General features: G+C 36.4%; 1 protein-coding gene across 1 annotated transcript in view; it reads right to left on the bottom strand.

Moving 5' to 3' along the window:
* The window catches only part of HCN1 (hyperpolarization activated cyclic nucleotide gated potassium channel 1), a 191,986-nt gene that overhangs the window by 23,782 nt on the left and 147,424 nt on the right, over window positions 1-20,780 (bottom strand). Inside the window, exon 5 of the mRNA XM_030237500.2 lies at window positions 17,202-17,348. Coding sequence (XP_030093360.2) covers window positions 17,202-17,348 — 147 coding nt within the window. The remainder of the gene's footprint in view (window positions 1-17,201; window positions 17,349-20,780) is intronic.

Below are 20,780 nucleotides of genomic sequence, written 5' to 3'. Positions count from 1 at the left end.
CTGAAAAGTTCTTTACTTTTTCTCAGTAATCCAGTTGAGCTTATAAAAGGTACTACTTCCATCAGCAAACTATGTTCTTCCTATGTGTAGGACATTTGGAAAAATGGCTTAGCTTAATTAGAAGACTTCTACAACTATTGCAAAAATCTATTGTGTAACAGTGCACCTTTTTTTTCCCTCCAAGTGTTCCTTTACATTTTGCTCTAAAAGGATGTGAAACTACATCAGTATAAATTTCCTGATCATTGAAAGGGAGAAATCACTTTACTGAGAAAACTATTTTTTTCCCTTAGAAATAACTTGCAAATGAAAAATTACTGACCCATCATTAAGGGAGAAGCATAGGAAAAGGCATTATATTTCGAAATTTTAGTTAGTTTGAGCAGGTTAAATATATTTAAGCCCAGTTTTAAGAAGCTATATTCTGTGTGTGTTCATGATTTCCTGTAATTTTTTAACCCATTGGTCAATTATAGTTGAGTTTGGCAGAAAGGAGGCATCTCACTGATACTAAGTTCTCACAGGTTTTATGACAGCAGACAGTCAGGAGGACTAGGATTAGTACCCCACTGAGGGAATGACTACATCATTATCTAACAACTTGTTAAATGCCAGAAAATCTACATGTGGCAATGGGATGCAATATTCTTCATTTCTGGTGCACCTGAAGTTGTTCAAATTGCTTTGACACATTCTGTTTTATCATCTCAACAGAGGGTAAGACTTAAAATAAATTTTGCTCAGAGGTCTTTCATGTAAGTAAAAACAGCTATGTAAATTTTTTTCTCTTTGAATGGGATTGCCTCAACTTTCCACTTTTCCATTACATTGAAAAGTTTCAACATAGAAACTCTGCTTAAATTTTACGTAAAATCTGGTAACTCTTCCCCAGTATGTCTAGAATTGCGTCAAGAAACACTATTCTTTTTCCCTCAGGACTTGGAATTTTATCATTTTTTAAATATACCTGGATGTTCCTTGTGTCTGTTTTAGAAGCCTGTGTAGTCCCTACGGTTATATATTTTAAAGCCCAAGAATGTTCTGGTCTGAGGCAGCCAACTTATCTGACCGAAAGACAAAGCACAAAACCTGAAAAAAAATCTCTGATCTCTAAGGCAAAGAGAGTCCATGGGATCCCAATTGCCTTGAAAACCAGAGACCAGCCCGTCTATTTCATTTTCAAAGCCCTCCAGTTCCCAAGACTCCCATTATATGCCTGGATAAAGCATATCCAAATGCAGAAAATTTGCCATCCACCTGTGAGATAAACTTAGGCATAAGGAAGGAATACACAGATTTTGCAGAAAAACAATGAATGAAATTCAGATTCTGCCAGGACTGACAGGACTGAGTTAAAGCAGGTTTTTTTTTTCTGTCTAGCTCTTTTCAGCTCAGATTAAGACAAGTCAGCCCTAAACAGAGCATATGGTAGCTGGTATTGCTGTCTTTTCACAGAAAGCAATCTTTTTTATGTGTTTGCAACCAGGAGGGATAAAGATTTGACCAATTATATTTTCTTGGCTTAGTTGATTAAATGTTGGCCTTCTGCATACTTTTCTGTCATTCCCTTCTTGATTAGAATTCTCTATTCAACTCTTTATATGCATTTTTTATGCTTCAGTATTATTATTGCATTAAATTCAAATGCAGACAGAATAATCCTTTTGAGGCAATATGGTTCAACCAAACCTCCAATAAAGGCACTCTGATGAAAGCTATCCATCTTTTTCCCAGCTTGTTAATTGATTAAATGGAGCTTAAGAGAAAGCAGTCCTGTGCATCCCAAGCTCATCTTTGGATTGTCCATTATATTTGGAAGATTAGAAAAGAGAAAAAGAAAGAAAAAAGACACTATTTATCCACTCTTTCATTCATCCACCTGCTTATCCATTTTCTAACTATTTTTTAAAGGAATTTAGCTTTCATCTACAATGTTCTGATATGTTAAATGCTGCTTAAGTTTGTTTTCCATCTGGAAAAAGGATGAGAGGCTTTAAAATGGGAGCAGCAATACAGCCAATCTTTTAAGGCAGTCTGTTTAAGAGACATAACCAGTCTAATTTCAAAAGCCTGACAAGTCCTGATAATTGAGATAACTACTTAAAGTTTGGTCTCTCTGACGAGTCTCTACTTCTTGAAGGTTTTACCCTTTGAACTATTTTGCTGAAGAAATTTTCTGTGTATGCTTTTTGGGAAAAAACATCCACAGTTTGTTACAGAAGGTAATGTGGAATTAGTGCTGTACCATAACAGCAGTTGCTGTAGAGACTGTTCTGTCTCATTAACTGAATAAATAAACTGCATTTTACAAAAGTATTTAACAATCACTATTTCAGTTTTTTGCCCCTGAGTAACTAAATGTCTTTATTCCCATTTGTATGTGTGTACACTGGAATACTGTATTTGTTAATCCTATACAGTATTTAAAAAATAATATCTTGGGGGGGCTAATTAGGGCTGAAATCTTTGTTTAGCAGGAATTTTAAATATTGAAGCTGCCCATTATGCCAATGACAATATAGATTTAAACACATGTACTTTAACACTGTAGCATAAAATGAATACTAAGGGATATGAAGTTGAAAAAATCCTATCAGCATCAATATCCTGTTGGTATCCATATGATTATCCATACTTTGTGTTAGTGCATGGAAAAGTGGCACAAGTTAGACTTCATGTTTACTTCACAATGACTGAAGCAACTTTCATGTTTTTCTAAACATTAATCACTTTCAGTGATTAAGAAAGAGGAGAAAGTTTTGCTAAGAATCACAAAACTCTGTCCAGTTTGCTTGCTCACAAGTCTCTACTGCAGCACTGCTTCTCCATGTCTTTGGAAGCTCCAGGCACCTCCTCCAGATGGTGATCTGGTTTAATGCTTCTGGAAAGCATTTCCACTACTATGCCTTTGTACTGAAACTCCACTTGCCATCAACAATCAATAGGTGGTTTACATTCTATGTCATCTGTTTGGCAGCTACTATTTTTAATATATATGCTCCAAAAAAACCTAGTTCAGTTGCTACTTACAGCTTTGCTCAATGAAGACTACCTCTAGTATCCACCAAAGTCAGTAAGATTTCACCTGATCACCACAAGAAAAAGGGATTTGTTTTAGAATAGTGCTGGAAAGAGTGCTGCTGTTCTCAGGACAGTGCTTGATTCACCTGACAGCAAGGTAGAGTAATTGTGCTTGAGAGAAAGAAAATGAGGACACGGTGAAGCTCCACAAAGGCAGCCTGAGTTACATTTGCGTGAATTATTGGGTAAAATATATTGATTGGGGTGCTTTATTGTTTAAAACATACAGTTAGAATGCAGGAGAGCATGAAGAGTTTCTCTCACTTGAGAAAAGGAATGCCGTGCATAGAATAACTTGTGGATGAAAGCAGGGAGGAAGAAATCTGTGTTTGAAACTATCAGAGGTGACTGGGGGCTAAAATAAAATTTGAAGCAAAGAACTAGGTGGCGGGACAACATAAACATGCCTTAGAAGAAATAGAAAGCTATGGTTTGGATACAAATTTTTTGTGTTATTTCCAATTTGCTCTTGTTTGATCAAGATCAGAAACAAAGTTGTGAATATATCCATGGAAAGTTTATTGTGTGTTCTGAAACAGGCAAGTAATTCCTTCTGCCATTCCAACTCTCCATTTGTCCTCTCCTCCCTTCTCCTGTTCCTCATGTACTGCAACACAAATGGCCAAAACAGAACAAGAACACAGTTCCCAAGAGAATGTTCTTTATCTACACCCTATGTGTATGGTTTAGTTGACACAGTAGCAACAACAACCAGGAAAATAGTTATTTAAAAATCAGTATTGATTTGTTCACTGAGTTATTTTACAGCTCTTGAGCAGCTCTGGATGAGAAACACTGTTATCTTGTTAATTGCTAGGTTAACACTTACTCTTCTTATAACGAATTAAAAGCCATTGGTTCAAAGGCTCTCTCTATAAATTTATTGAGTGGCTTAAATTAAATCTTACTGTTATACTGGATAAATCCCAGTTAGCTGAACTTGAAATATCTACACTGAAATTATGTTTAGTATTTTTAAGTACATTTTGGTTTGCATCTTATTTGATTTGTAACTACTCAATAAAGGCCTACTTTATATTATGTGCAAGAAATATCAAACTCTTAACTCTACCTAACACACAAAATTTAGAAATTGTTAGACCATGTATATTCCACATTTTAAAGTGGGAAAAAAATATTTTATAATGAATGAGAATTATTTAGATTTCTTAGGTAAAAGTGTGACAGGACCCTGAATGCCTGTATGTACTATAATATTTACGATGCCAGCTATAGAGGTACACATCTATATATAACAGAAGGATATAAAAAGAAAGTTAAAGAGGATGCACAATCCCTTTCTAATTCTGAACTCGGCCTTCGTCACTGCTTTGCAATGTGAACTGGGGCAAGCTAATTGTAATACCATTTGAATTTGCCTTCTAAAGGAAACTACTGGCAAGGATGCTGGAGTAGTATCAGGTGCAAAGGCTCAGTGATCTTATGTTGTGAGTAGCAACTTGCAATACAGGTGTAAGAAGCACATGACCCACATTCAGGCCACTGCACCAGAGCTCAAGCATGCAGAAGTAGAAAAATACTGAAAGTGCTGATTTTAGAGCCCTGGCTCACAGTGAAACATGAGGATGATACTCATTTGTAAGGGGGAGACATAGAGAGCTGGCTCCAGAGAAGTTATCAGCAGGTCATAAAAATGGAGATGAATTTTCTGGGAATAATTTAGTATAGTGTCATCCAGACAGCCCTCAGGACAGAATTTGCTTGAGAGTACCACTTTGGCTAATATTGGTAGCTGCAGGGAAAAGAGATGAATAAATTGCAAGGGAGTTGTAAAGAGTGGAAAAAATTTGAGGAGGGCAAATGGTGACAGCAGAAACAGCCTCAATAGCAGATCATGTGGAGCAAAGAGAAGGCAATCTGGCAGGAGTAGACAAGTCAATGTGTATTAGTAATAACAGCTAGAGTAAAAGTAATGCATCAGACTTCAAACATCCAGTGTCTAGTGTGTAGGCAGACACATTAAATAATGGCATGGCATCAGAATAACAGAGTCACTTTCCAACTAGGAGCCAAATCACAGTCAAGACTTGACATATCAAGGAGGCACGAGGACATCCTCAGCATTTTTTACATTCTGAAAACTCATATTCTATAGACCATGGAGAAGAAGCAGTGATGTAAATAATAAACAAGAAACTAGGGGAGATACCTACAGCCTTCTGCTGTCTGCATTTATGTCTGTTACTCTGTTTTGCTCTCTGAATGCCATCACTGAGGCCTTAAATACTTGTGCTTGTGCTTCCACTACAGGACTGGACATACACTAAAAGCAAAGGGGTCAGATGACAGCAGGGTACTCAGCATCTGCCATTAGCATCTGTGCATGAGCCCAAGCAGCCATGGGATGCAGTTCTTTATGTAATTTTATTATTCTTTTTCAAAACAATTTCAGTTCATCTGCTTGCTCAAAGTTTAAGATTTATTTAACTATTAGTAGCATTTAATTAAATTATATATGTAATTTAATTGCTCACTTAGTGAATTAAACATAGGCTGAGTTTATTTCCATAAGAAATATATTCCCATAATTTACTCAGAAAGTTCTTCAAATTATTTTTAGACTATATTTTAATCCATACTTTCATGAATAAACTTCTCCATATTGATTTTATATCATAGGAGGACCCCTAAACCCATAGTTTCTACAATTAATTTTAAGGTAAGATATTATAAATATAGTCTGGTGGCATAGAAAATAAGTGCTGAGATTTTTGGAACCGCAGAAGAAGAGAGACCATATCGAGTACCTAGTGCAATATATGCACTTAGTACTTTTGAAAGATATCACCAGTTTTACACAGCATTCTTCTCACACAGACATCCCAGTCATGTGTTTGCATGTGTGTGTCAGAATATAAGTATATAGGTGTGTATGTATCTGTATGTATATATGTGTATATGTACATAGACATGTATATACATACATGCACATATGCATATATATGCTCTCCCACATATGCATTTATATGTGTAATTGAACATTAAATGAAAAAAATATCAAATTTTACCTAATTAATGTGTCCTATTAGAAACTATATTTCAAATTAGATTTAGCTATCTTATTTAGAGGTTGATACAACTGGCGTAAGAGTGTGTGCTTGTATAACCCAAGTTATAATCTCCAAGCAAAGAGGTGAGAGGAAAGAAGATTCTGCTCCAAATCCCAATTATGTTCTTTGGAAATGAAATGTCCTGATGTTCTATATTCTGCAAGGACACATGATCTGTATCTATTTTCAGCGAACATCTTCTCACATGCTGGCCTAAAAATAGGCCAGCCATGAACTTTAAATAATGGCTCAGGAAGGGTATTAACCTCTTTCTCACATTCTAAGTTTGTCCCGTTGCTCTAAGTATCAATATTATGAAGAACATATCTGGTGTTGAATGACAAAGCAAGCTACACACACTCCATTTCTGCTCCCCTACAGATGTCTTTGCCTCTTAATTCCCTTCAAGGTCTGTTATATAAAATAAGCTGTACACACACTATACAGACAGCATTTCTCTTCCTCTGTAGTAGTAGTGAATCTGTTTTCTTCCAGGCGTTAAAAAGCATGAACTATTTCATTTCCAACCCTGCAGGGTGGGACACTTTCTACTCTAGCTGAACACTTGTATTTTAATAAATACACAAGTCTTCTTTAATGTGTGGCAATGGTTGGTACACCGAGTTTCTGGATTTTTGTTTTGGGAACTGTAGATATCTGTATTACCTGCATTTCCCAAATAATCTCTTACAACTCACGTAGCAAATTTCTCAAATGTTTCTCAGTAATTCTGCTCATTTCTTACTTTTTTAATAGACACAGATACATTGTTGCTTCCTGATTTTCAACTTAGCAAAATAAGAAATTCTCACTATGAAATAAATCTAATTTTTTGATACATGTAGAATATTAATGAGACCACAAAAATAATAGTTTTCAGTTGCACAGTGACATAATGACAGTCATACAGGCTAAAGTGAAAACTGCTAATTACAAAGAATGTGGCTTTTCTATATATTTATATGTTTACCACACAGGTGTTTATTTTATCTACAGAATATTTTAGACATGTAGCAATCCTCCCATTGCTTCAGTAAGTGCACAAACATGCAATGATCAGTTCATAAACTTGCAGCTCTTCATGTTTTAGGGTTCCTTATTTCTATCCTTTCAACCAAGCACGGAATTGTTTTGCTTTTCACAAGTGAGGGAAAAGAAAAATGGATTTATTGAGAAGAAAATTAACACAGACTCCACAGAACAAGTTAGGAGATGAAAATCCTTTTCAGGGAATTCCTTGCCTGTCAGTGCTCTACTACTATCCAGGCTGGCTTAGCATCCAGTGCTTCTACTGAGCCAGCACTCTGAAAAGATATTGTGAAAGAGGTGGTGGGGACAGATAAAAATATTGCCTTGAACTCAGTCCAGGAGCTACCAGGAAGTGTGTACCTGTACTCACAGTGTCAGACATCACATTTTGCTCTAGCTTTTAATTTCACTCATCTCTGAGACTCTCATTAATCACTAGAAGTATCACATATTAAGTTCTTTCAGTGTTAGAAACTTATCTTTAAAGAAAAGGTGTAATTCAACAGCTTGCACATCCATATCTATGCTATATTTCATTATCTGTGTATTTATAATAATTCCAAAATTTTTAATTCAATATCCATTTCCATTTAATCACTTACATAAAAATTATTCATCAAAATATAATAGATTTTCAAGATATTATTCTGGAGCTGTAAAGTAGACTCCAGATTTTCATTATTTCAATATTAATAGCAATTCAATATATACAGTATTTCAAATTTGACTTGTCTGTAGTAAAATTTCTGCAAAAAGATTTTAAGCATTTGCTTATTGCATCTTCCAGGTGAGTTACAAAAGTACAGATTAGGCAGAGTTTTGTGCAGGTTTCAAGGTAATGTACAACTTTTTTTTGCTCAAGTAGCACTAGGATGGAAGTAAAACAATGATTTAGCATTGCCTTGAGGTGCAAAATTTAACTTGGATTATCTCCCACAGCTTTAACTAGGTTAACCTTCCTAAATCATTGCTGCATCAACAGGAAATTAAATTCATAAATGTACCTTCAGAACAGATCTGGTGCTCAGTTGTTTTTTGCTCTCCTTGTCTTTGCCTTTGAGATCACATGCTTTTAAAAGGCAACTATGGATTTATGCATGGGAAGGGCTGTGTACCCTTCTGTATGCTGTTACTACCATAATGTGCAACTGAGTGCATAAAAATAGGCACACGCATTTGCTTCTGCATCAAACAGTTCATGGCATATTTATTTCCTCTTGCTGGAGGTGAGTCACAACTCCAATCTTTGTGGTGACTTTCATGGACAGTGGCATGTTAACAGGGTGCCCCCTCAACGCAGAAACTTTTGTATTTAATGCCCCTCACAGCATTTTTGCTGGTTCCAAACAAGTGTGCTCAAAAAGCCTTTAGCCTGCTTTCTGAATTTAAATTCCACAATGAAAACTCAAGGAAAAGATGTTCACTTTCACCCACCTCCATTAATGAGATTTACAGGAAAGGGATGGTTGTGGGCATGTCTGTACTGTGCAGCTCTGTCTTGTTTGAAATATGTTTTCTACTGGAGTCCTAGCTTCATCCTGCCCTCTACTTTGCCCCTTCCCCTTCCCATACTTTCATTATGGAATGCTGTGATTTTTTATTGCAGAAGTCAATGAAGAAGAAATGGAGAACCCTGGAGTACCAAGGTGTCAGATCCTAGTCTTGACTTAAGAGAAACATTGTAATTTCCAGCTCTGCATCAAGAATTTTAATTTACTTATTTTTAATTTATCTTCAGTTATTCTCTAAAGAGTTCAGAGGAACATATTTTAAATTCTGCTGTTTTACTGTAACGAATTTGTAGTCACAATTCAGGGGTTAGTGACAAAGATAATTTGGTTTTAGCTAATAAACCAAAATTTTCTGCATCGTACCAAAAAGGACACCTTTTTGGTGTCAAAAGCCAAAGCTTTTTAATACCAAGCCAAAGCAAGCTTGGTATTAAAAAAATGTGTTTTCATAAGAAGATCTAACCCAGGAGTTATCTGAAGTATGTTTCTATTACTATTTTGGAATCTCCTAAAAATCAGCAACGCTATCTCTAATTGCAAAAGCATATTCAGATCTGATAGAAATGAACATGTTGTGGTAGGCACCAATTTATACAACCTCTCTTGGCTTTCACCAGAAACTACAAGGAGAATAAAAAAAAGTGCTTGACTCTTTCCATCCACTCCTCCAAGCACCACCTCGGTATCAAGCAGCTGAGCAATTCTTTGGTCTGTTAAAAACTGAGACATGACAGATACTTGGAAGCACAATCGTGGGCAGAACAAGGCAGTGGGTGAATTTAGTCTCTGCAGGACAGCTGCTACTCTCTCATTGCACTGGACCCGGTGCCCACAAAAACCTTTCTGATTCTGCTCTTCAGATGCCTCAACAGCACTTCCAACATGAGCACGCACAGACTGGATTTACTTTTCTGTAACACGATTTTACCTCTCTCACAGCACCGAATTTGCATCTAAATAGTTTGGAACTTTTATCAAACAGCTTGCCTTGCTTTATATGAAAGACAACTGCTGCACTAAGAACTGGGCAATTATTTGGATTTGTATATTTGCAGAGCCCGTGAAAGAACTCTCAGGTCTGAAATATTTATTAAACAATTACAACAAAGGAGTCTTGTAGGTGCAGTAACATGACTACTCAAAACCATAACTACTGAGAAGTACTGGTGTATTATTATCTGTGCTATCGGAAGCAGTTAGATCTGGGACTTGTCAAAGCATGTCTCAGCTCAGGATGGATTTGCTAATAAAGCACGTCAAACACAGAGAGGACTGTGATCAAAGTTTCCTCAACATGGGGAGCAGCAGAGGAAGTGGCTCACAATTTGGCCACAGCATGTACACTGTGAATGTGAATACATCAAAGGGCAAGCACTCCCCAGAGCTCAGCAAATCAAACCCCATTGTCTTAGGTCCCTGGGAAACAGCCTGCAGTGTGCACACCATTTGTTACCATGTCACACCTGCAGAGAAAAATCATCTTAAAACACAATAATCCAATCACCTGGTGATTGTCTGCCCATTTCCATATTAAAATGGCCATTTGCTACTATTTCCAATTTTAAAAGCTTCATTATAGTTCCATCTAAGAACTTTTCTTTTGTATACCTGAACTAAAATTTAGACATAATTTACACAGATATTTGAAAACCACCAATTTTCTTTTTCGGTATTAGCCAAATAAATCATGCTGTGGTATATCAGCATTTATTCTGCAAGACTGACATGCTGCATAATTCACTCGTGATTCTGTACTCCAGAATATGAACCACACTTATGCTTTATCTGTGCCTCTGAGAAAAACAAACAAACAAACAAACAAACAAATAAAAAACCCTCTTTATTTCACTAGTTAAAGGCAAGGAGATATTTAAGTGACTTCCAATATACAATATATATCCTTCTATAATAAGGATACATTTTCTTAGTTCCTCTCTTAAAGCTTCATACTAAGGGTCACTGCATATTGAAATGCAAAATTACCCAATGGATTGCAGTGAACTGGTTACCTGTCTTTTATGAGATAAATTTATGGGCATAAGTTGTAATGGAATCAAAATCTCCAAGTGCAAACATTTCTATGATACTTTTCTGTGTTTTAATTAAAAAAATTCTACCATTATTTTAATATTTGAAAGTCCATAGCCCATAATCGTAATGACTACATTATTAAAAAGGATCAAATCCTTTGGGTGTAATGTAATCACATCTCATTTTGGCCTTATATTATTACTCTGGAGATGCTTCATCTTTTGTGCACAGGATTATAGTGTAGTCTAAATAAGAATATATTGCTTAGTGTTTTCTAAAGATAATCACTAAATTAAAAAAAATATTATAAAAGAGATAAATTTTAATTGGAAAAGGAGAAGGTCAACAATTAAGAAAGAACACCAAGGTTACCAAATTGCTAATTTTAAACTGACATTAAACACACAAAATATTTCTCTACAAAAATACCTAATTTGTTTACAAGTACCAAACCATCTGGTGTGGGTCCAATTTTCACTCAGATATAATATAAATTATAAATCCAGTAATGGAAGCTTTCCTTCACTTTATTGTGAGAGTACTTATCTTACAAGAACTGTCACAAAATGCCACTCCTAATGCAGCACTAAGAGGCTTCTTGGAACCTCACAACTGACTCATTAGGCTGTCATAGGTACCTCAATGTACCTACATTCACTATCCCCATGGGAACAACAAAGGTCAAGGACTTCACAAAGGTCTGCTCAGTTCCAGAAACAGCACCATGAAAAGGTGGAGAAGCTTGTTAAAAAGAAACAAAAAGAAACTTCTTATTGTCTGGTTGGAAGTTACTGGTGGGGAGGAATATTAAATGATACACCTAAATAAAAGCATGAAATAATGTATTCATTACCACTTAGTTTTTACCATTACAATTTAAAAGAAAAAAGTAAACTCAATGCTTGGCAGTGATCAAAAAGCAAATCAACATTAGGAATTACTTGCATTATTATAGCATCAGTATTCTTGCTGCAGACCTGGTGCTTTCACCTCTAAAAGGCTACAGTAGGCTCGGGGAAAAAATGAAAATGGCAAGAAGAATGATCTAGCTTCCATGCAAGAAAGAATTAACATAAAAAAATACACTTTAAGGATGTTATCCTATTACTATAAATTCGTAACTGGCATGCAGAGTAAGCAAAAATTGATTGTACTATATCATTTTTGCAACAAGAATTAATGGCCATCAAAACCAAAAAACATTTGGGTCAGTTTTCAATCCTAAAAGAAGGTGGTGGTTTCTCATGCTGGAAGGGTAGGTCTGTGCTCTTTGACAAAGGATGGTGTAGTTGCAGAGAGTACTTAGAATAAAGAATGCAAATAAGTAATTGGAGGAGATATGCATAACCCAGTACTCAAATCACATCAATCTCAGAGTATCCCTGGACCTGAAAATACTGAGAGTCTAGGAAAGTCATTAAGGGACACACCATACCTTCCCTGTTCTTGTTCTTTCATGGGCATGCACCCACAGTCACTGCTGGCGAGACTGATGGCTTAAACAAAGGCCAGAGCTGAGTCCCTTTGACTGATACTCAGTTATAAGATGGAATTAGCAATGTATATGTATTTCAACTTTTATACCTCAGGTGTTCTTTTGGAATATATTTCTCTTAGGTGCATTTGGTTTTTTTAACTTCTTATCTGTAGAGTCTCTATCTCATGTCACGACAGTTACAAAGACCACTTTTGGAATTAAGGCCTTCAAAAGCCAAAGGATATTCAAGCCTTGTAGATGGTAAGAGTTACAAGTTAAAAAATGTGACATTTAATAGCTCAGCCTGCTGAAGGGCTAGAGATGGTATTCATATAAGAACAACATGCTATTTGTTTCTAATCACTACCTCAAGAAATAAGGGAGAGAGACAGTTAATTGCAAATGATATTAAAGAAAGAATTTATTTCACATGTCAGCTGCTGTTAGAAAATGCAATCTTTTTTCTAAGCTAGTCAGCTATGTTTTCTTTACTGTGAGAGCATGTGTGTGGGTGGTGTGTGCAGAGAGAGTCTGATATTTATCTTAGACTTGTTGCAGAACTTGTACGGAGCGACAGATAGGCTGGATGAATCCAACACTGCGTGGCATCTAAGAAGTGATTTAAAATCTTTCATCTCTAGCAAAATTGTAACTGCCAGGAGTCTCTTGATCATCCTGTTCTTGAGAAGACTGGACACATTATCAGATAAGTCTACCTGCAGAAAAAGGGATATGCTTCCAGTTCAAGTCGAATTTCTGAATTTAATGAAAAGAAACCCTTGTCCTTTACTTTTGTCAGAGAGCATGCATACTTACAAGCAGGTATGCACAGAACATATTGCAATTTATGGTTAATTCAGTTGGAGTGTGTAGAGCTGAGAGTATCCAATTAATTACATTACTAGTGGACTAATACACCCAAATTGTGCAATTACCTAACAGGGGAGAATATAGAGCTTTTCAGTCTCATAAATGTACCCTTAGTTCCCAGTCATCAAATGCAATCTTTTTGTTAATACTAGATTAGCCTTGAAGGACACAGGTCAGCCACCAGCTGCTTTACTCAGCTTTGAAGCACTTAGACAGAGCCTTCTACAGTTTAAAAAGGTTCAGGATTCCTTTTCCCCTGTTTTTTTATGAAGCCTTGTTAATTCCCCACAATAAGCATGACTCTATTTCTATTATACAACCAAGCTAGGCACTCACTCACATGCATCAACTCTTTTCTCAGATTTTCATTATTTTATTCATCCAATCTACTACGAATGTTCCATACATAATGTTCAGAAGCTCATTAAAATGAACATCCCTCCTCTTTTACAAAGGAAGCCTTAACCTCTGCTATCAAGGCAGATGATTGTCCTGCTCTACACTGGTGTGACCTCACCTTGAGTTCTGCCGTTTTGGGTGCTAGAGTATAAAATGTCATTGAACTATTAGAGGAGGGTAACAAGGATGGTGAAGGGCCTCGAGGGGAAGATGAATAGGAGCAGCTGAGGTCACCTGGTCTGTTCAGCCTGGGGGAGACTGAGGGGAGACCCCACTGCAGTTCCAACTTCCCTGTGAGGGGAGGAGAAGAGGCACTGATCTCTGCTCTGAGTGCCCAGGGACAGGACCCGAGGGAAGGGCCTGAAGCTGAGCCAGTGGAGGGTTAGAGAAAGGCTGGCCATTAGAAAAGATTTTTCACCCAGCGGGTATTTGGGCACTGGAACAGACTCCCCAGGGCAGTGGTCACAGCACCAGCCTGACAGAGCCGAAGAAGTGTTTGGACACCACTTTCAGGCACAGGGTGTGACTCCTGGGGATGGTGCTGTGCAGGGCCAGGGGCTGGACTCAATGACCCTGATGCGTCCCTTCCAACTCAACATATTCTATGATTCTATTAGTATATACAGCTTTATTACTAGCATTTATCATGTAAGAATTATTTTTACACCAGATTTTTGCTGCTAATTCTATGTACTTTAGCTATTTTTAATGGTTGAATGATCATATTTATATCATGCATAATTACTTTCTTGCTTAAAAAAACTCCAAAATTTTAAAACGTGGAGCAGAAAGAAGGTCATCATTCTAAAAGAAAGCATAGCTGTGGAAAATTTCAGCCCATACAGTAAATTTGAATGGCTGAGAACAAGAAATAGTGAAAACCCTGCAATTTTGTCATAACATCTCTCGATGCTATATTTAGTCAGCAGTTAGTATAGTTTCTTTTGTTCTGCTTACTCCAAGTGAGGAAATAATGGTTTCAGATTAATATCTTCTTCAGAAGCTACTTTCATCAAGCTAAGTATGTCCTATGGAGACTCTGAATGTTTACTCTAAATTCCAAGTATAATCAAATGTAGGATTAATTAAAAAATTAAGAAATGCACTAAATATTTAGTTTTCAATGATGCAGCCAGGGTATTTGTGCTGTTACCTATTATAGCCTTGTGCAGTTAATGGCATGTAACATGGTAAAGCCCATCCAATAGATGAACAATTGTGTTCCACCTTTAAAAGCCTCCAATTTATTATCCATTTTTTGCATCAAAAAGACACCACCTGCCCTACTAAGCTGAACATAATGAAGTGGTAGCTAAAACAGAGTTTGAAACTATTAACTAAGCAAAATACCTAAGTGATGTTTTCAGGCCACAGTTGATAAGCTGACATGAAAATTTGGACAGATTCATTGAGAAACCTGTTCTGGCACTGCCAGTGGCCAGTTATTATTTTTTCTCTTTCTTTTTTTGACCTTTCTCTGGAACTCTGCTGTGTTGTCAGCAGGGCAATGTGCAACCTGATTGTAGCTAATTTTTTATTATATAATAGAGAGAACAAAGAAGACCTGCTAGGTACAGCACAACCATAGCAAAATCAGAAGCCACACCTTCCATGAAATTCTATTATTCTTTCATGTTTTTAGGGGCTCATTAATTTTTGAAATTTTGCATGCTTGATCTCTCACCAGAAGTGCTTTTTCTTTTTTATGGTTGACCAAATTTGCCTTTCTGCTTCTAGGCTGTTAGAAAAAAAGGAGGGGAAGGGGACAGGGCTAAGGGAGGGAGGGTGGAACGGAAGGAGGAAAACAAAAAAGGAGGCAGGAAAAACTGAAAACACAAGTAATTAGGGTGCCACAATTGCAAATTGCTGATAGTAAAATTGTATTTTGCAATGGAAGGGAATCAGGCTTTACTTTTGGAGAAATGCTTTCCTTAGAAGTAGAAACAGATGAAACTGTTTCTGCTGTAGTGTCTGTACATGCTTCTGTTCTCTTAACAAAACAAAAGCTCCATACTGGCCAAGATTCATGTTTTTACTCTCACTGTAGTCTAGGGATGGTTCCCACACTTTTCCTGTCCCACAAGGCATAGTCTTGCAGTACATTCTCCTCTTGGCATTTCAAAAGCTACTGAGGGGAGCCACAGAGTAAACAGGCAGTGGCAATGCAGAAGCCAGGGCCCTCGACCTGCATTCCAAAACACAAACTCAAAATATAAAGGAAGGCCTCAGACTACACCTATGTGAGGGAATTAAGTAGGTCAAGGATCTGGAACTTAGTCATGGGTTATTAAATTGTTAGAGCAATCATGGTTTGGCCTGATTGTAACTTTAAGCATCTAGCAAAGACCCATAATTTTGGGCAGCACTCACCATTACCACTTGGGAGTTTGTAGAAGGGATGCTGCTATGAGACTTTCAAAACAGAGATGTGGATAAACTGTGACTTGGCAAGGCTTTGTTTCTTTATGACTATTTTAAATATGGAACTTGATTGATTTTGGCAATGGAATGTTTGACATGTTTTCCTTTCCCAGAAAAGTGCAGGATTCAGTACTATAGAAAATCCACCTCTACTCTCTCTTTATCCCTCAAAACTTGAAAAAAATGCTGACCAACCTTCATCCATCTTTCTATCTATCTATCTATCTATCTATCTATCTATCTATCTATCTATCTATCTATCTATCTATCTTTCCAAAAGTACAGATGTCCTGTTGTGCTCTGTTGGATGTTGTATATACATTATACACACCCATATATATCTACGCATATGGGCATGTAACAGCACCACCTCCCCCAAAAGCAGAGGATATTAGAAGGCATTACTTGGCAGCACTGAAAATTGCACAGGTTTCATCACATGCCAGACTGTTCCACCCTTACTTTTCTTCTTTCTTTTCTCTTTTCCCTGTTTATGCTCTCTTCTCTCTGAGTTTTTCAACTTGCTTCCTATCTGGGTTTTTCAACTTGCTTCCTCTCTGGGTTTTTTCATCTTCTTTCATTAGAGGGTATCAACCAACATCCCTGAGCAGGTCAGGCATGAGCACAACCCAACAAAAGACCATCTGATTTCTACTCCCATTAAGCAGCTACTTCTACTACCACAAGATGTTACCTGGTCTCACACCAGCAATGAAAATTCCAACTGCTTCCACACATCACATCACATAGCAAAGCATAACCCCTAAAACTGGAATACAGACTACAGTTTCAACAAAAGAAATTTTTTAAATGGCTTTTATATATAATATTCCAACTTCCTCATCTCAAGTAAAGACCACCTTTACCAATGGTGCTACTTTAGAAAATGAAAAAAAGCAACCCTCCCTTTGTGGTGACTTTCAGTGGTTTTATCTCTACAGATGTATGGCTAACAAGTAGGGAGACTAGAAAAAGAATTTCACCCCGGATCATTTCAGTCCAGCTGATCTCTGTTATAAAAAGTGGAAGAAAACCAGGAATTTTAATCAACAATAAGGGTGTGGTTTTACTCTTTGGCAGGATTTTATCCCTTGACATTCTTGTGTGGCCGTGATTGACGGAACTGGTCATGATTATGATCTTCTTATTTCTTTGTGCCAACCTAGCATAAATTTAATTATCTTGGTCATCCATTGACTATGGTTAAAAAAATGAAATCTTATAGCAGGTAAAAAGCATTTCAACACGGAAACAGCAAAAACAAGAAATTTTTTCCTAGCGTGAAGAGCTATTCAAATACTTTAACCTTACCTCCCTGAGAGGATCATTGAGCTCATTCAAAATATTTTCTTCATCAAAGATCTTGCCTTGGTAGCGATGCTCATAGTAATCGTGGATCTTCTGGCGCATTTCAGCAGGTAACTTGTGGAATGACATGTACTGTTCCACTTGTTTGTACTGTCAGGATAAAAAAAAAGGGAGAATTAGAAAAATGCCTCAAATTTTTGCTATCTAAAAGTACCCACAATACATAAATTCATTCATGTATCCACTTAAGTTCTACGTACTTTATAAAGGTAACATTTTTTTCACATATCAGAAAATTCTCACACAAGGACTAATTAATGTAAATTACTCACATGACAGCATATCTATAAATTACAGAAACTACCTTTAGCAGCAATGCTAATATCCACATGAATATATAACTTTTAGAAGCCAAACCCTCATACTCCTCATATGTTTCCTAAATTCCCAGCTGTACAGGAGCTGCAAAAATACACCAACACAATTTTTAGCTCATGCAGTAGACAGTAAAGCTGTACACAGTGTTTAGTCTGTAGCACTGCATTTGGGGAGAGCTGAAGTTGTGAAATTTTAGAAACTGGCTATGCTGTATTGCTAAGCAACATATTAATGTTGTGTATGCTTATGAAGTTAAAACCTGCAGAGATAATGAAATAGAAAACATTCCTCAGGAGGGATGAAGAGAAGAGAAAGGTAAACTAGAAAAATAGGTGTGGGATCAGGAAACAGAAAATGAGGGAAGCAAAAGATACCAGGATCCAGGAGACCAAGAAGAACTCACTTCATTTGCCCTGTACATTTAGTTTCTTTGTTTTCACTTGTCATCTGTCCTATATTCTGGGGATTTGCCTTTTTTTTTTTCTTTCCTTTTTCAGAAGCATATTTGGATGGCATAACTTTCAGAAATGAAGTCCCAAATCAACATACTCATAGTTATAGTGTACTAAACTACACAATATTCTAAGACAAAATGGACAAGTTGTCCAAAGTGTAATTGGACAAATCCACCAGAATAAGATTTTTGCCCCTCAGAGCCCCTATCCTTGTCTCAGCTGAAAGGGATAAGGCACTGAGGCAGAGAAGGATAAATCCCTTCTCAGGCTGAAAGGTAAGTTAAAACTTGGCAGAAACTTGATTCACAGATATAAACAGTCTTAATTTATTTTTTATTAGTTATATCATGCTTAATTAGGGAATCTAAGCTGTTTCCAATGAAAAAGCCAATGAAGTCCTAATTAGGATTGGCACCTCTGTAGAACAATTAAGCAAATGTATAATGTGCATGCCCTCTTTGTGAACTGCAGCATCTATCCTTTAACTTATATAATTGAAGACTGTTCTGTCTTCTGGAATTGAAATTAGCTTTTGCTTTGTGAAGTGGCAAAAGATTAGATGAGGCCATGTGTACAATATACATTCCAAAAATACAAGGAAAGTAATTTTGCATGGGATTATTTAACAATGAATATTAGGGTGATTTAACCCCTGCACAGCCATTTTGCCCCTCTGCAATAACAATTCTTCACCCACATCCTTTAGATGTGTGATTCAAATTTACATGCTTGACATTGACATTGTTTTCTGATCTAATATGAAGAAATTTTTCCATACATTGTGGGTTAGAATCAGACATCATCACTATGGCCCCTAGGACAGAGACTGCTCCCCCTACACAACCTTATTAACACAAATGTGCTTAAGTAACACTAATAATGAATAATCCCTGCTAACAAAAGGAATACATTCATTCTTATGTATATTGCAAGCAAGCTGCAGAAGACTTTTATACCAGAATGACCTTGAAATAGAGAAGATTCGAGCTACAAGGAAATTGCTTGGGCAGCAATTTCCACTGCTGCCTTTCATTAGTGCTGTTATTTGCATGGGGGCTTTCTCCTGCTCTAGCAAGATATTTTCTTTAACAAGATTTATGCTTTCACATGAGACTTTTAGGGAATAAATAAAAATAAAAATAGTAGGAAAGCACTGCTTATCACTGCCATGTCTCAAAGTATTTTCAAATTAGTAATATACAGAATAGGCACAGGTGAATATTACCACAGATTTTTCTTTAAAAATCTATGAAGAAGTGAAAAGCTTTCCCCAATTCCCAGAAGTTTTTAGTCATCTAACATAATATCAAGGTCTCTTTCCATATCTAAATATCTGAGCCTGTGAGTGGGGGTAGTATACTATCACTAGCTCTTTAATCAATATTTTCCTAGTATTTCCCAGTGTGTGATTTTGGCTCATTTTCTAGACAATTCACTCTTCTACTACTCCTTTCTTGACATTCTGTTCACACATAGCATTACCATAAAACTTTTAACTTGCCCTCTTGTTCAGGAACTGGTATCTTGCATTGACTCAGCACAAGAAATAAATTGTTTTTTAATTCCTGTTTTCAGCCTGCTACATGTTACTGACAATACTGTGGGTATTCCAGATTGGTTGCCACTGTGGTGTGTCACCTGCCAATTGCAAAAAAATCGTGCTGAAATGAAGACATAAAGAGAGCAAGATTTATATGGTCTTTTGATTTTATGTAGTAAACCAGGAATTTTTCTAAATTAATATTGAAGAGTATTTTCTTTGTGGATACAGATATCAGATATCAATATCAGATGACAGATATCAATAGTGGTTAGAAATAAAGGTATTTTCTACTTTAATGTAATTATACTGGGCTTTATTCCTGGGGCTGTATTTATGCATTATAAAACTGCAAATAGCTTTAAGAGAACTTAAATATTTTCTGGAAAAGATAAAAGATGCAAAAAAAATTTTAAAAATTTTCATTATTATTAGGAATCCCCTTAAAAATATGATAATTCAGTAGCTTCTTGATTTTTCTATGTATAATTTTAGATCTGAAGTGGACAAAATTGTCAGTAAAATTAAATTTTGTTAAAAAAATGATCTCTTAATCATATTTAAAATGGCTATAACCAATCCTGAGCTATACACATTTGAAACTGCATTTTTACATGTGAGAAAAACAATTTCTTTCTAATAACTCTTCTTCTTACTCTTTTTCTCCCTGGACTTAAATTTTGATTTGCTTGTTCTTTTGTTTTGGGGTGGGATTTTTGCTTTTTTTTTGGGTTTTTTTTTCCTTGTTTGCTTTGGTTAATTCAGAAAATAGATGTCTTAACTCCACATTCATAAGAACATCTCTGGTATTTATTAAATTGGTGTAAAAAAACTTTCAAAGTCCCAGTAAGCTCCCTCAAGATTGACTTCCTTTTTTCCCCCATCTATTTCTGGCTTTTTGTATGTCATGTGAGAAGCACCAGACTACATTTAAACACAAAAGACTCTGCTAACCCCCTGCTTTTTAATTTCTAATTACCTTTCCATCCTTGCTCCTGCAGGTAGCACTTGATTTTCCAGGAAGGACTACTTAGTAAGGGACTCCACGGGTGCACATCTAAAGGGATGTGCCAGATCTCTTACAAATATGTATTCCTGGACTTTTTAATGACATCGAATGGAAAGTACTGTGTTGCTGACCACTCAATAACTGTATTTTTTATTTTTAATGAATATTGAATTGTTTGTCCTAAAATGAGTATGTATATT

The sequence above is a fragment of the Serinus canaria genome, chromosome Z (genome assembly GCF_022539315.1).
Source record: "Serinus canaria isolate serCan28SL12 chromosome Z, serCan2020, whole genome shotgun sequence".
Lineage (NCBI taxonomy): Eukaryota > Metazoa > Chordata > Aves > Passeriformes > Fringillidae > Serinus > Serinus canaria.
The sequence above is the reverse complement of the archived record's forward strand: the minus strand, read 5'-3'. Positions and strand labels throughout refer to the sequence as shown.